Genomic DNA, 17,396 nt, shown 5'->3' with positions numbered 1-17,396 from the left:
TATGTAGTAATGCCCTTTTGATAATATCTTTGCGTTTGTTTTTTTGTGTTAACGTATTCGTTACCCCCTCCGCTTTCCAACGACCCCTCACACGTAACGATCCGATGAGCCGTCGCGCCTCCAACACAAAAAGAGTCATGTGGTGGGCGGGGCTTGGTCGGTGGGCGTGGCTTTGGTCGGTGGGCGTGGCTTTGGCCGGTGGGCGTGGCTTTGTGGTGGGCGGGGCTTTGGTCGGTGGGCGTGGCTTTGTGGTGGGCGGGGCTTGGAGTGCTATGGACGTCTGAGTTGGAGTTTGCCCGTCTGGCCCCAGCGACCCATACTCTGCTCGGTAGTCGTCCTCTGCTTCGATATGCCTCCTGTCTTGGTCGCCGTTCCAGAATCTTTCTGTCATTCGTCAACCTGGCAACATGTCTAGCCCAAGCCCATTTAGCCATGGTTATTCTTTCAACTATATTCGTGACTCCTGTTCTTCTTCTTATTTCTATGTTTGGTACTTTATCTCTGATGGTCATACCTAACATTGATCTTTCCATAGCATGTTGTGTAACTCTTATTTTATCTATTGTTCCTTTTGTCAGAGTTAGTGTTTCCGCACCATATTAAGAACCGGTATAATACATGGTCAAACACCTTCCTTTTCAGACAAACTGGAATATTAGACTTAAAAATGTTCAATCTGCCAAAGGCAGCCCATGTGAGACCTATCTTCTTCTTCAGGTGCCGTGTTCGTATTCAGACGTTGACCGTCATCATGTTTACAAGTTCCTGAAACCTCTCTCTATCGGCTACTGCGCGAAATAATTCTTCTACCGTGGAACCACACCATTGTCTAATATTACGCAACCAAAGTTTCTTTCGATCAATCCATCTCTTTCCCTCCACTTTTCCTTGTATTATACGGCGAAGTAGATGGTATTTAGGCCCTCTAATTATATGGCCGAAATATTCTGTTTTTCTCCTCTTTATGATGTTTATGGGCAGACGTTCTGAATTCATCATTTGAAGAACATTTTCATTGGAAGTGTGCAAAACCCACGATATCTTTAGGATTCGTCAATAGCACCACAATTCGAATGCTTCTAATTTATTTAGCATTGTGGTTTTAACGTCCATGTCTCACAACCATACAATAATATAGACCACACGTAACATTCTAGGACCTTCTTGCGAATCTTCATCGACAGGCTTCGGTTACATAAAACTGGTTTCCAGGTTATAAAAGCCTTACGTGATATTTCAATCCTGGTTATTATCTCTTCACCACAATCGCAATTTACATTTAACCAACTGCCAAGGTATTTAAAATGGTTTACCCGTTCTATCTCCTCTCCATCAAGAGAAAGCACGCCTTTATCTACATTTATCTTTCCAACTGCCATCCACTTTGTCTTTGAAATATTGATTTTTGGGCCTCTCCGATAACTTGCTTCACTCACTAGATTTACTAATGTCTAGAGATCTAAATTTTCTACAAGAATGGCTGTCGTCAGCATATCTGATATTGTTGATTACTTCTCCGTCCCTCTTGTCTGTCGTCCAAATCCTCCCTAAAGATTTCTTCAGAGTACAGATTAAAGAGACTGGGTGACAAAACACAACCCTGTCGCACGCCACTTTTAATGGGTAGTTTTTCAGTACGACTATCTCCAACTTGGATAGATGCTACTTGATTGTAATATAAGTATTTTAGCAGTCTTATATCGTAGTGGTCAAGTCCTGCTGCCTGTAGGCAATTGAAAAGTATATCGTGTTGTACTCGGTCGAATGCCTTCTCGAAGTCGATGAAACAAACATAAACATTATTTCGGAATTTACAACTTTTTTGTAGAAGAACGCTCATACAAAATAGTGCCTCTCTAGTTCCTAGACCGTCTCTAAATCAAAATTGCTTATTACCCATTCTACTTTCACATAGAAGGAATACTCGGTTTTGTATAATTCGTAAAAATATCTTAAGTGCGTGACTCATCAATCTGATTAGTCTTAAATCGCTGCATTTGGTGTGCCTGCTTTTCTTTGATAATGTTATAAACAATAACTCCAACCAATCATCTGGTATTTTTCCTTCGTTGTAAATTTTGTTAAAGAATATGGTTAAGTAGGTAATGTTTTCCTCATCCAAAAGTTTAAGTAGCTCAGCAGGGATTTGATCTGATCCGGGTGCTTTATTATTTTTGGCTTGCTGTATTGCTTTTCTGACTTCAGACTTCAGTATACTGGGACCTCTGTCTAACTGGTTGCCACAGGTAGTAGGTGGAGCATTTTCTCGAGAAACATCGTCAAAAAGGTCAGTGATGTATCTTTCCCATTTTTTGCACTGTTGTTCGTGATCACAAATTTTTCCATCTGCGTTTTTAAGTACGTGAGCATTTTTCTGTTTTCTATATCCGGAGGTGTATACGTGAGACCTATACCTACTTCTTCTCAGTTGTCTGAAACTTGTCTTGTTGAGTAGTATAGATCAAGTTTAAATTAAAATGACTATTGAATCCACAACGATCTTGAATCCATGGTCTCTATTATTATATACCATAATGCTGGCATATTTTACGTTCAATAAATAACATTTCTTTATGTAGTTTATATTTATATTTTAAAAAATCTAATAATATCAAATCTATATCTTCTTTGGTTGACTGGTATCTAAAAAAGATTTAAAAGATTTAACAGCTTGTAACCCTTTACTTACGCTTTTTATTTTGCAGGTACTACATATGTATCGGCAAACCACACCTTGCTCACTCCATGACTACTTCTTCGGCTCGTGGCACTCGGACCAGCAACTACTCCACCACTGATACCACCGCAGTCAGCACCGATTACCGTCTTAGTGATATGAAGAACGGAAAAATTCCTGAAGAATCGGCCCTTAACAGAACATAAATACTTCACAATCTTTGTTCTTTGTGCCATACTTTTCGGAGCCATCTTTCACCAAAGAAAATCTTAGTTTTAATAAAACATTATACTACGTAAACACAAACATCTTTTTGACGACTAATATGATACTATATTTTTTTAAATGATTTTCAGAATAATATTGTATGTGATGCTTTTATTATTATTTTTTTTTGTATTAGCAACCTCATAATATGTATAACAAATTACGAAGACTTGGGAAGTGCAACACCAGAGGTGTACAAAATGGGCGCTCATGAAAATATGATATATAAAAAATTATCAATTCATCTAATGAAAATCAACATAATGATAAACGAGGTAATACTGAAACATATTTAAAATTTAAAATAAAAAGAAATTGGCTTTACCTCTATTGGTGTAGCCATATAGAGGAAAATTCTGGAAAATATTAGATGTTGGAATCATAAGGAAGAAATAATCATTTCCAAAAAATATGACAAAACCAAAAAGAATAGAAGAGGATGACAAAAATATAAAACCTGCCTCGAAAGTAACTTGGTGGATGTGTTAAAAGTTGAATTTGATTGTTGTGTTGGAAAAGTTGATTGTTTGTTCAACAGTGCTATATTATCACACAGAGCTGGCAGTAATACTCCATTGGTTTAGCGAATGTGTAACTTGTATTATGTTCAGATTGCACCATTGACGTCGAAGGAGAGAAAAACCGTTTGGTTAGTTTATGGGGTTCTCTACAAAATCCGAATTTCTGATTTCATGATTTAATTCCCCGATCCAGCACTGCTAAAGTGTGGAATATTTTAGTAGCAGTTCTTGTTGGAGGTTGCCAGGATTTTAGTCGCAGTCATCCTTGACTGAATTCATGGATGACTACATTTATCGGCAGTATTATAAGTGTGGCGGACAATTTTAAGTGAGGCTAGTAGGGATGGACTCGATCAGAGCCGAGCTCCAGATAGAAACTCGGCATGAACTTCAAGCTGCTAGTTGAGCTCATGGCTCATGTCAACTCAGCTCGAAAGTTAGAGCTGAGCCGACTCGAGCTCGAACGGCTTGTTTAGGAAATATCCAATTTATTCCACATTTTACGGGTACACTGTATATTGAAAATACATACATATTTGTAGTTTCAAACAAACTTTGTGCCTACTTATTCTCAAACAAAAGTATCAGCCGTAGCAGAAATAAATGAATTAGAAAAAGTATTGCTACAATATTGACAAGCTCGTTAGGGAAAGCTCGGCTCGTTTCGAATTTAGCTCGGCTCGGTTCGAAAGAAGCAAACCGGCTTGAGCTCGGCTCGTCCTTCGACCCAAGCCGAGCTGAGCTCGAGCTTGTGACCATCCCTAGAGGCCAGTCGTCTCCTTTTAAGCCGGCCACTCACGATACTGCGGCATCGTTCAATTTTGTCGAATTCGACTAATTTTATTCACAAAAATTTTCGTCGTGTGTGAATGCATGTCTGCATTGTTTTCAATATGAAACAAACAAAAGGCATGCACTCCGAAGAAACCGTGACAATAATAAACGACAAAGTTATCGAAAAAGTTAAAAAATATATATACTTAAGACCGTATGACACTATGCATTTTCTTGTATCATTTCTGATATTAGAAAGTTATACAGGGTGTTTCATTGGGAAAGTAACATACGTTAACTACAGAAAGAGGACACTTAGGCGATCTCAAAAATACCATACTTAATGGGTCTTACTCCATTAATAACAAAGATACTGAGTGTTTTACCTATTTTGCCATTTTCTTAATTGCTTCATAACTTTTTAACCACATTGTATATTTATTTTATATTTGGCACACAAATATCGTTTAAGGTGTACAATAAATTAATTTATTTACAATTGTAAAAAATCCAGGTCCGGATTAAAAAAAGTTGGAAAAATATTCCAACCCAAAAACAACACCCTGTACATTAAATTTTTTTAAATGGATTTTTCAGTTGAAAAGAGGATGAAAAACTAAATTTAGTGGTATACTTTGAATTTTTGGCAAAATGATTTTTCTGGTCAAATTTTGAATTTAAATTCTGAAATTATGTGAATTTCGAGAGCTCTAAGCAGAAAAAAATTGAAATACAGCTTACAACTTGTCAACCGCACTGTATATTCATTTTATATTTAACACGCGAATATTCTTTTAGGTGTCCAGTCAATTAATGTAATTACAAATAAAGAAAATCCAGGTCCGGATTAAAATATATTGTATAAATGTTCCGATCCAAAGAAACACCCTGTATATTAATTTTTTTTTAAATGGATTTTGCTTTTGAAAAGAGGATGAAAAACTAAATTTAATGGTATACTTTTAATTTTCGGCAAAATAATTTTTATGGTAAAATTTTGAATTTGAATTCTGGAATTATGTGAATTGCGAAACTCAAAGTAAAAAAAAAATTAAAATATGATTTAATTTTAATTAATACCATTATTTAATTTAAATTGGTAAAATATTAACATTTTGACACATAACAGTAATTTTTGATGGTGGTAATTTTGAATAAGTACTTTAGTTTTGAATAGTTATGCTGCACATTTTCTCTGTTTTGTTATAATTTTTAGTACTTTGTTGATTAAAGTGATGTATTCTTTATTGACTCTTTATTATTTATTAATTATTTAAAGATGAATATTCGCCATAAACTATTTGTCACAGGTAATAAAAAACACTGAAATGTTTTAACATTTTACCAATTTAAATTAAATAATGGTATTAATTAAAATTAAGTCGCATTTTAATTTTTTCTACTTAGAGCTATCGCAATTGACATAATTTCATAATTCAAATTCAAAATTTTATTAGAAAAATCATTTTGCCGAAAATTCAAAGTATACCACTAAATTTAGTTTTTCATCTTTTCAAATGCAAAATCTATTTTAAAAAAATTTAATATACAGGGTGTTTTTTGGGTCGGAACATTTTTACAATATTTTTTAATCCAGACCTGGATTTTTTATAATTGTAAATAAAATAATTGATTGGACACCTAAAAGAATATTCGCGTTAACAAGTTGTAAGTTGTATTTAATTTTTTTTCTACTTAGTGCTCTCGCAATTCACATACATAATTTCAAAATTCAAATTCAAAATTTGACCAGAAAAATCATTTTGCCGAAAATTCAAAGTATACCCCTAAATTTAGTTTTTCATCCTCTTTTCAACTAAAAAATCCATTTTAAAAAATTTAAAGTTTTTTGGGGTCGGAACATTTTTACAATATTTTTTAATCCAGACCTGGATTTTTTATAATTGCAAATAAAATAATTGATTGGACACCTAAAAGAATATTCACGTGTTAAATATAAAATAAATATACAGTGCGGTTAACAAGTTGTAAGTTGTATTTAATTTTTTTTTCTACTTAGAGCTCTCGCAATTCACATAATTTCAGAATTCAAATTCAAAATTTGACCAGAAAAATCATTTTGCCGAAAATTCAAAGTATACCACTAAATTTAGTTTTTCATCCTCTTTTCAACTAAAAGATCCATTTAAAAAAAATTAATGTACAAGGTGTTGTTTTTGGGTCGGAATATTTTTCTTTTATTTTTAAATCCGGGCTTGGATTTTTTACATTTGTAAATAAATTAATTTATTGTACACCTTAAAGGATATTTGCGTGCGAAATATAAAATAAATATACGGTGTGGTTAAAAAGTTATGAACCAAATAAGAAAATGGCAAAATAGATAAAACACCCAGTATCTCTGTTATTGATGGAGTAAGACCCATTAAGTATGGTATTTTTGAGACTGCCTAAGTGTCCTCTTTCTACAGTCAACGTATGTTACTTTCCCAATGAAACACCCTGTATACATTTTCTTGTATCGTTTCTTGTACGTACATTTGTGCCCTGTATGACACTATGCAAGTTCTTGTATCGAAAATTGTAGGTAATTCGGCAGGTGATTGGTCGAAATTTTGTTTGCCATCTTGTGTCACGTTACATTGGTATGGTAGTACTGCGTCTACAGCTGATTTTAAGGATTTTATAAAATTTATAACCTTTTAAATTTAACATTTTAATGTTAACCAGAATTTTTACGTTGACTGTTTGAGCTTGATTATTTGTGTTTTTTTGTCTTAAAAGCGCTAAAATATTTGCATTACAATTATTAGGGGAGTGCATTTAGATTTTCACTTCGGAAAAAATCAAACAAGATAAACCTTTTTGTAGTTTCATTAAGAAATATTTATTAAACAACATATCAAAAAGTTCTACTCGAGACGTGGGTGCTTCATTTTTTATTAAACAAATGAACAGCGAAGTTAGATGTTTTTTAAATAACTCCTAAAATATAATTTTTAGAAAAAAACTGACTTGACCATTGAAAAATTCAGAAAATTTTACAAAAAAAAAACCTTATATAAAGATTTTTCTTAAGTTAAATCTCTAGCTTCTGTAATTTTTTATTTATAACGCTAAAGTCACCCTTCTCAAACACATTGGAGCACTGTAAACTAGCGTTGGAAGAAGTTTTTTTAATGTAATTCGTTAACTAATGGATCAAAAGAAATTTTACAAATTGGACATGAAAGAAAATGAAATAAGCTATCTTATGGTTGTAATAAAAAGAAATAAAATGTATGGACATAAGTACCGTGTGGGCGGAAAATGAGACTTACATGAATTTTGTTTAAATTTTTTTTAAAAATGTGTAACTAATACAATTTTACTTATAAAGCTCTCAAATTTGCACAACTCACCTCTCAATTATCTTACTAAACGATGTTTCATTCAAAAAAAATCTCAAAAATTTAATTCAAATAATACGCTGTCTCAAAAAATGTAAATTTTGAAAACTTCGTAGTTCTACAGAATTCCCACCACTTTAAGACGGTATTACTCAAGTTTGAATAAATCTAATACAATTTTTTTGATATTTTTTTAAAGCCTAGGATGTAGTCTTTAAAAAACACTGAATTATTTTAGTTTAAAAATGAAATAGACAATTTCTTTTTGAGAAAACTAAGAAAGATAACAAAAATGTAATAAAAAAACCGAAAATTACCAGCTGAAAAAATGTATATACAGAGTGATCAAAACTTTTTTCTGTAAAACTTACCTAAAATTAATTTAATAATAATCTTCAAAAATAATAAATGTTCAACAAAAAAATTTTTTTTAGCTCTTATACAGTATGCCTGCGTAACTTGGAACCTATTGATAACTTTTTTAATATCAGTTTTACGAAAAAAAGTTATTCTTTATAAAATACTCTGCATCGTACATAACATAAGATGCAACCATCAAATATCAAATTTTGTTAATTTTGTACGAGGTATGTCAAAAAATATGAATTTCACTCAAGAGTAAAGTACCTTTATATTTCACAATATCGAATATTTTTATAAAGAAAAGTTGTTTGGAATTAAAAACTATGTTCTAATATGTAATTATATCCTTCTAATCGAAAATTTGGTTTTTTAATATTGTTTCAAATTAATTATACCAAACATCATCAAATTTTCACTTATTATTTATGATAACTGATTTATTATTAATTTTATGAAGAAAGTTATGCATGATAAATTGCTGTACATGGTCTAACACTTAATATGCAAATATAAAATATTATATTTTATCAATATTATACGAGGTATTATGTAAAAAAATTGCATAAAAGTGTAATTGCATATTGACACATCGTTTTTAATTCTGAACAACTTTCCATAATAACAATTTTCAGTATTATTAAAAATATAGGTATTTTACTCCTAACTGAAATTTTTATTTATTGACATATCTTGTAAAAAATTGATAAAAATTGTTATTTTATGATTTCATTTAAAGTTTTAGAATATGCAGAGCTTTTTACTGAGAATAACTTCTTATTTATGATCCCATTGCAACAATTTTTTGAATATTGAAGAGATAGATTTTGAATAATTTGTTCTTTCTTTCTAATACATTTTAATTTTTAATATTATTGTGAAAATTATTTGTTTATCTTTTTTTTTAATAATGAAATTCCATATTTCTCTGATTAGATTCTACTTGTTTTTCATTTAAATATCCGCCATTTTGAAATTTAAATTTTTAATCTTTAATTCAGATTCAACAACCTGTTAAAAATAAAGACAATAAATGTTTTAGAAAAATGTTCTTTTTTATGTTCTTTTAGAAAATCCGCATTTTGGATCCGCCATTTTATAGTTTATAATGTTAACATTTAAGTTAGGTTTATCAAAGCTCTCAAAAATAAATATATGTAGAAATAAATACATTTTGTAAAGAAATTATGATTTTACAACTATTTTTTAAGTTATCCGCCATTTTGGATCGGCCATTTTATGATTTAAATTATCAAAATTTGATTCAGGTTCAGCAACCTCTCAAAAATATCCACATATATGTAAACAAACAGGTTTTATAAAAAAAATTCGGATTTTACAACTGCTTTTTAAGGAATTTTAGGAAAAAATCCGTCATTTTGAATCCGCCATTTTGAATTTGCAAATTGTAATGTCAGATTCGGGTTCAGCATAATCAAAACTAAAATAAAAACATTTTTTATCAAAATAAAATGTTGAATTCACCCATATTCTTAACATTATTTATACAAAACAATTGTTATTGTTTAAACAATTAATAAACAATTAGCGGCGAAATTTGTGAGTAGAACTTTTTACTTTAACATATTTATAAACTAACAAAAAAAGTTTCAGAAAAATATAACCTTGTTTGATTTTTTCCGAAACATTGTATCTTCTCGTTCTAATTGCACTCCCCTATATCTTCAGTTTGGTCCAAATTAGGAACTATTGTATTTTCCTCTATTAAAAAATTATGCAACACAATGAAAGCCAAAGTTATAGTTTGAACTTTACTAGGAGCTAAATATATTATGGTTATTAGTAGAACAATAGTCCATATATTAAGTATCAATAAAAGATTTATAAATAATACCTACAATACAAAAACACAAATAAATTCATCAAGACATAAATCATATGATCCCATTTTCAGCCGCCATTAAGACATTTAGATGTTTTACCAGCAGGTTTTACGTTTTTGCTATTTGCGCAGAAATTGGCGCAGTTCTTGTACAAGAATCTGTGTCTGACACAAATTCTTGTACCGTTTCTTGTATCTGTGTATGACACTATGCATTTTTTGACATATCAGAAACGATATTAGAAATGATACAAGAAAATGCATAGTGTCATACGGCCTTTAGGACAAAAACTAATACTAAATAGGGAAATTCAAACAGAAGAAATAAAAAGATGAAGAAAGTTAGCATGGGCAGCATTCGGCAACCTGAACTATATACTCCGAAATCAGCAAATTCAACTACATCTTAGATCTAAAGTTTTTGATGCATACATTATTCCGATATTAACATATGGAGCACAAACATGGACAATCACAAAAAAGAATATGAACATACTCAGAGTCACTCAACACGTGAAGGGAAGGAAAGAGCAATGCTAGGCATATCACTTAAGGACAGGAAAACAAACACATGGATAAAACAGAAAACCAAAGTCACCGATGTGGTACAAAAATCATTAAAATTGAAATGGGAATACGCTGAACATGTAGCTAAAAGCGATCTAAACAAATGGCACAGAACACTTCTAACCTGGAGACCATACTAACACAAAAGACCCAGAGGCAGACCTCCTATGAGATGGACAGATGATCTGAAACGGACTGCCGGGAAAAATTGGCTACAAGTGGCTTACAGCAAAAAAACAATGGAAAGGAAGACTTGAAGAGGCTTATGTTCAGATGTGGACGTGAATGGCTAGACGAAGAATAAGAGTGACTGCATGTGCATCCAACAAAATCGTTACAATTTGACCATAGAGAACCTGGCCTGGCTGCTGCATTACTGCAGAATTGATATCATTGACGATTTTGTCGAACGACACCGCAGTACCGTGAGTAGTCGGCTTTAGGTGAAGCGTTATTGCCAAGAATGGGGAGACATTTAGGGTACCTATTGAGAACTAAATGTGTATTATGGATACGTCTACCATTGAGTCATTTGTACATTGAGTTGCCTGTCACCTCTTTTAACATAATGACCTAATTAATTAACCCACTGACCACGTGTGGGAGTCATATGTTGCCCTAAAGCCACATCCATAGAAATTTTATCCATGCTTTGGATTTTACGATGTTTACATTTATATAAGACTTTTAGTCTATTTTTAAAAGGTTTTAACCTTTGTATTTTTGGGTGGCTCACCATGTTCTTGTAACACTGATGATGCTCTTGTTACAGAGCGAAAACGTTTTGTTTCTGTTTGTAGTCCTATAGGGGCTTTTTAAACTAATATACCTTTTACCAGGACAAACATTTTTTATTAAATTTTATTTGTCCATTGTTTATAATTCTTAGCAATGGTCGAATTGTATTGTCCTTTATTGAGGGTGTTTTTATAATTGACAGGTACTAAGGGTTGTTTTTAAAGCAGGAGGAGTAAACTAAAAGATAGATTCACACCCAAGAAAGTCACTAGAAAAGTCACCAAATACATCTTCTTTTTTGGTTGATCATATCGGCCTTCGACGGTAATCCATAAATATTATATTATACTCATACGTCGCTAAGGAGTTCTAAAAGCAAATGTTTTTTATATAAACGCAGGCTAAAAATCCAAAAATGCAAGGAATAAAGCAGAAAACACAAAAAATCGCTGATATAGCTTAATTAACCTATGAAATGCCAAGTGTCAAAACTTCATAACAGTGGAGTAAACTTGCCTGCGGTTGGACCAATTACAAATAAGCATTACGACGTGGTAAATTTGAATTACTCCTCCTGGTTTAAACAGACCATAGAAAATTCCGATGATGGGTGCCCGCGGTCGTTTAAGAAAATGGTGGGTATAAAGAGCTTTAAAAGAAAGGGGATTTCCATTTCTAATGACCGGGAACACAGAATCGGTCCTTATACGCAGATGGTCACTTTATAGAGGTGGTCGCTAACAGGAGTTCTACTGTAGTATTATAATTATATGTAGGCTATTTGATGATACATTTTAATTTATTTCTTTTGTGTGCATATTAATTAATAGTTTATTTTAACTACCTATAACCCTTAACTACTGACGTGGATCTTTTAGGACGTAGACTCTGACATGCGGTATGTCATACCGTTGCCTATTCTACTTTGTTTTCAATATGAATTTGTCATATCACTGTATTTGTTTTTACGTCAACTACGGAATAATTCTTCACACTGCTGTAGAATAAAATACTGCTTCAAATACTTCAAATAAACTTTATTTTTTTCAAGAAAATTATGAATACATGCATAATAAAAAATGGTCAAGGTTCTTACAAAATCCTTTATAAACTGAATTAAAAACTTGAGTATTGTTAACTGAAAAATAGTAAAATAATGTTGAAAGCAATTGAAAGTAAAACAACTGGATGAGCTTGCTGCCATACTAATAACGAAAGAATACACTGTGAACGTAAACAGTGACGTGCGGTATGTGATACCACAAGAAAACTTTACGTCAACGTAGTTCAAAGACTAAACCATACTAAGACTGCAGCAGTTGAGAACAGGTACAGTATACACGAAAAAGCACGGTCTAATTTTATGAAAATGAAAAAGGTCCTATGTGGCAAAGATTAAGCTCTTAAAGTACGCCTAACAAAATGTTACGTATACAGTGTACTATACTAGGGAGTGGAATCATGGACGTTAAATGTAGAGACAATGAGACGACTTAACGCCTTTGAAATGTGGACCTATAGAAGAATAATGAGGGTTTACTGGGTAGATAGACTTACGAACAACGAAGTTCTTCTTAAGGTGCCTATCCGTTCCGGATGTTGGCGATCAGCATGGCTATCCTAACTTTGCTTGCTACTATTCTGAACAGTGCGGTTGTCGATGTATTAAACCACTTTCTCAGGTTTTGAAGCCAAGATATTCTTCTTTTCCCTGGTCCTCTCTTTCCAAATACCTTGCCTTCTTGAAGAATGAGTTGCAACAAGCCATATCTCTGTTCATTCCTCATAAGATGGCCAAGATATTCTAGTTTGCGCTCTTTGATTGTGTTAATAATCTCGCATTCCTTGCCTATTCTACGTAGAACCTCAACATTAGTCACACGATCCACCCACGAAATTCTCAAAATGCGCCTGTAACACCACATCTCGAATGCCTCGAGTTTTCTCAAAGAAGCCTCGGAAAGTGTCCAGGCCTCTACTCAGTATAATAACGTAGAAAATACATAGCATCTGATGATAGAGATTTTGGTAGCAAGAGGTAAATCGTGGCTTCTGAAAAGAGACTTCATCATTATGAACGCTGATCTCGCTTTTCCTATGAGTTGTTTTATGTAAGTGGTCCCACTGACTATTTATGTTGGTACCAAGGTATGTGTAGCTGTCGACCTGTCAATTAGTTGTTGGTTAACCAAAAGCTGTCTGTGTATTTAATATTTCGCGCTTACTGACTACCATGTACTTTGTTTTTTTCGTATTGAGATCAAGTCCGTATTCTCTACTTACATCTGATACGCGTGTCATTATTCTTTGCAAACCATCTAGACTGTCTGCAAAAACTATAGCGTCGTCAGCATATCTAATGTTGTTCAGACGCACTCCGTTGACTAATACACCTTCCTGTAGTTCTCCCAGCGCTTGCTCGAAGATACATTCAGAGTATATATTAAACAGCACCGGGGACAGGATGCATCCTTGCCTCACTCCTCTATCTATGGAGACTGCCTCTGTCAATTGATCATCCACTTTAATATTGGCAGAATATAAATTATATATGATTCTCAAGTCTCTATCATCTACTCCCACTTCTTTCAAGATGTTTATGAGTTTATCATGTTTTACTCTATCAAACGCCTTTTTGTAGTCGATAAAACAAATATACACGTCACAGTCAACATCCCTGCATCTTGCATAAGCACTTGGACAGCGAATAGAGCCTCTCGGGTGCCTAAGGCATCGCGGAATCCAAACTGCGTCCATGATATCTGTTCTTCGCATTTTTTATATATTCTGCCGTGTATCACTTTTAGAAACGTTTTGAGTAAGTGGCTCATTAGGCTAATTGTTCTGTAGTCTTTACATGTTTTGGTATTTACTTTTTTGGGTAAAGTTTCGAAGGTCGACTTTAACCAGCTTTGGGGTATTTTTCCAGTTACGTATATTTTGTTGAATACAGTTGTTATCCATTTTATTCCTTGTTCATCCATAAGTTTTAGGAATTCTACATAAAACTGGTCAGGCCCTACAGCTTTACCATCTTTAGTTGTTTTAATAGCTGACGTGACTTCTTCAATGGTAATCGGGGGTCCTGTTTGGCATTCAGTGTCTTCAATGGTATTCTACCTTTCATCTGCAAAAGTTACTTCCACATACTTCTTCCACGTGTCTAGTTTTTCTTCCACACTTAACAGTGGTTTGCCTTGGTTATCTGCCAAACACCCAACTCTTCTATGATTGTACTGAGAAGAACAACGAAGTACTGAGAAGAATAGGTAAAGAGAAGGGAGTTGAACTTACAATTAAAGAAAGAAAACTACAGCATCTCGGACATGTAATGCGGGGCGAGAAGTATGGCATTCTGCGACTCATAATGCAAGGAAAGATAGATGGCAGAAGAAGCATCGGAAGAAGACGAATTTCATGGCTGAAGAACCTGAGAGAATGGTTTGGATGCAGCTCAAAACAACTATTTATAGCTACTGCCTCAAAAATTAAAATAGCTATGATGATTGCCAACCTCCGTAGCGGAGATGGCACCTGAAGAAGACAATATACACCACTTGAAGGTAGAAAGATGGTATTCTATGAATCTTTTATAAAACACGTTTTACAACAAATTTCGGCGCGGTATGGCATACCGCATGTTAGTGGTTAAGGGACAGACAAACTCAGCCTTAAAAAGGATATTTGTGTTTACACAATTATATACCTAAGTATTTTAAGAGCCTTTGTACTTAAAAAAGATTATTTAAATATATGACAAGACATTAAGTTTAATTTTGTGTTAATATAGGTACAGTACAACTTCGTATGTAAGTCATTTTTATTTAAAACTGTATTTGCTTTAAGTCAAATAAATGTAACAAAAAGTACCTTCCTTTAATGTTTAGAAATACGTGCATGTATTAATTAGTGTATATGCTTAGGTATTTTCAATCTTACCTTCCTCATACTTTCTTTTATATCAATTATATTTAATCAAAAATAATAGATACGAATACCTAGTCATAGCTGTGTTTTATTAAATACTTTTAAAATGTTAGTTTATTACAGTATTATTTTGAAGGCAAATAGAATATGTGTGTAACCACTCCATAGTCTGCAATTTGGTTTCGCATCTCCCAGTAACAATTCGATTAATTAGTGAGTCACATACGGTTCGGTCATTTTTGAATTTAATGTACCATTGACGCACTCCACATTCAGTGATCACATTGATCCCATAAACACCACAAATTTCGCGATAATGCGACACGGACTTCCGTGACAGTGACTTCCCGCAAGCATGGCTGGACAGCTACTGAACGGAGGAACGCCACGATGCTATGATGGCCGCGCTAGCCCCACCCCCAGCAGCTACAGATCAAAACGTTATCTAAATTTCTGGATAGCCTTCAAAGATCCGCCTTTATCTCAGTATGTTCGCCTACAGCGTATTCAATGAGTAGGCCGTATATTTAGGATAGAAGAAAATGGGCTTCCAAAAAAGCTGTTGAATGCAAGAATGCAGGGCAAGAAACTTTGGGAGACCGATAAAGAAATGGGAGAATAGCTACAGACTGTAACGAATGGAGTACAGGGCTCGAATTGGGCCGTAGAGCCATAGGATGAATGGAAAAAAACTACAGACATCCATTAAATGAGTAACAAATAAACGGACCACTAAATGATGAATAAAGCTAAACTAATAGTGACATAACTAGTCTTTAGGACATATAAATAATTATAAATAAATCAGACTTCCGATCTCAAAATTAACACGACAAGTAAATGCCTTATTTTGAAATTTATTTATTCTCAAAAGCTATAATAAACTAAAGCTGATATAAACTATTTGAATTAAATTCAAATAAAGACGTTATCTCATAATTGTGGTTATACAGTGCTAGTCAAAAGTCCGTACCCCACCTCGTATCTTTTGAACGGTTACACCTATAATAGTGACATTTGGAGGGAGGAAATAAACGGACGTAAGTTTCTTAACTAGTCATGACACGTTATTTAATTATGACAGATGACTTTACAGCGCCACTGTGACAGATAATTTTAAAGGGACCTTATGGCAAGTGATACCTCCTTTGAAAGGTATTGAAAATACCTATTCAGTCATACTAATTTTGTTTGAGTTTAAGCTAATTTTGATAAATAAATGAAATAGGTAAATATAAAATTGTAGTTTCGCATTTAATTAATAAAAATTCAAAATTCCGCATATGATTACTTGTCAAAAAGGTTGACGTTGAAGTAAAAACTACTAGAGAATTGAAAAACGTCAACTTTTTTGACAAAAAAAACCATAGGAGGACATTTGAATTTTTATTAATTAAATGCGAAACTAGAATATTATATTTAATTTATTCACCAAAATCAAAGTCAACTAAAACCCAAAAAATTAGTATGACTGAATAGGTATTTTGAGTACCTTACAAACGAGGTATCACTTGCCATAAGGTCCCATTTAAAATTATCGGTCACAGTGGCTCTGTAACGTCATTTGTCACTATTATGTCACCTGTCATGACTAGTTAACAGGCTTACGTCCGTTTATTTTCTCCCTCCAAATTTCACTATTATAGATAAAACCATTCAAAAGATACGGGGGGGGGTACGGACTTTTGACTAGCACTGTACAATAAATAATATGTCAAGATTTGGTGATAGCAAAAGAAGTTTGTGACACAGAAAAATTTAAGTACTATGTGTGTATATATTACTTTCATTATACAACTTCCGCACAAAAAATTGTAGCATTTTAGTAGGATTAGTTCACCTTAAATAATTAATCTAGAGCACAGAAATATTTTCGTATTTTCGACGTTGTAAATTAGAATACTGTCTAAGTCTTAAAGTTAAATAATGGAATAAAGAAAAATATGTATATTTTAATAATTTGCGTCTATAGGTTAAGTCATGTAAATCTTATTTGTGTACTGATTTTAAGAACAAAATAAAGTTGTAAACTTTTCTAAATTAATTCTTAAGAATATCCTTCTATTCCCTTTCATTTTCAGTAAAACAAGAACTAAAATTCATCCCAGAGAACGGCAGTTCTCGCTCCCCCCTGCATGCGACAGTATAATTATACAGTAAGGAGCGCGCTAATAACCAAATTAACGCAAAAGATGGAAAACATAATACATTGTGAAATAAAAAGAGATGAAACTAGTCGAGCTGGAAATTATCGATCTAAAACATTCCATATTCCATAGTATTTTATAAAATTATCCTGTCACAGTCATACTCCTCTGGTCTGATACGTCTAAAGTTAGGAAACTATGTAATGTAATGTTAATTTATACGTT

At 33.1% G+C, this 17,396-nt stretch overlaps 1 protein-coding gene across 16 annotated transcripts in view; it reads left to right on the top strand.

Annotated features, from left to right (window-relative positions):
- The window catches only part of LOC126889954 (G-protein coupled receptor Mth2-like), a 595,837-nt gene extending 578,769 nt beyond the window's left edge, over nucleotides 1–17,068 (top strand). For 15 of the 16 annotated variants that reach the window (XM_050658722.1, XM_050658718.1, XM_050658714.1 and 12 more), the window contains one exon: nucleotides 2,706–17,068. In XM_050658722.1, coding sequence (XP_050514679.1) covers nucleotides 2,706–2,883 — 178 coding nt within the window. In that variant the 3' untranslated portion in view covers nucleotides 2,884–17,068. The remainder of the gene's footprint in view (nucleotides 1–2,705) is intronic. The other variant, XM_050658713.1, reaches the window with a different exon arrangement.
- Nucleotides 17,069–17,396: the final 328 nt, after the last annotated feature.

The sequence above is a fragment of the Diabrotica virgifera genome, chromosome 8 (genome assembly GCF_917563875.1).
Source record: "Diabrotica virgifera virgifera chromosome 8, PGI_DIABVI_V3a".
Lineage (NCBI taxonomy): Eukaryota > Metazoa > Arthropoda > Insecta > Coleoptera > Chrysomelidae > Diabrotica > Diabrotica virgifera.
Note: the sequence above shows the minus strand (reverse complement) of the source record. Positions and strands in the feature narration are given on the sequence as shown.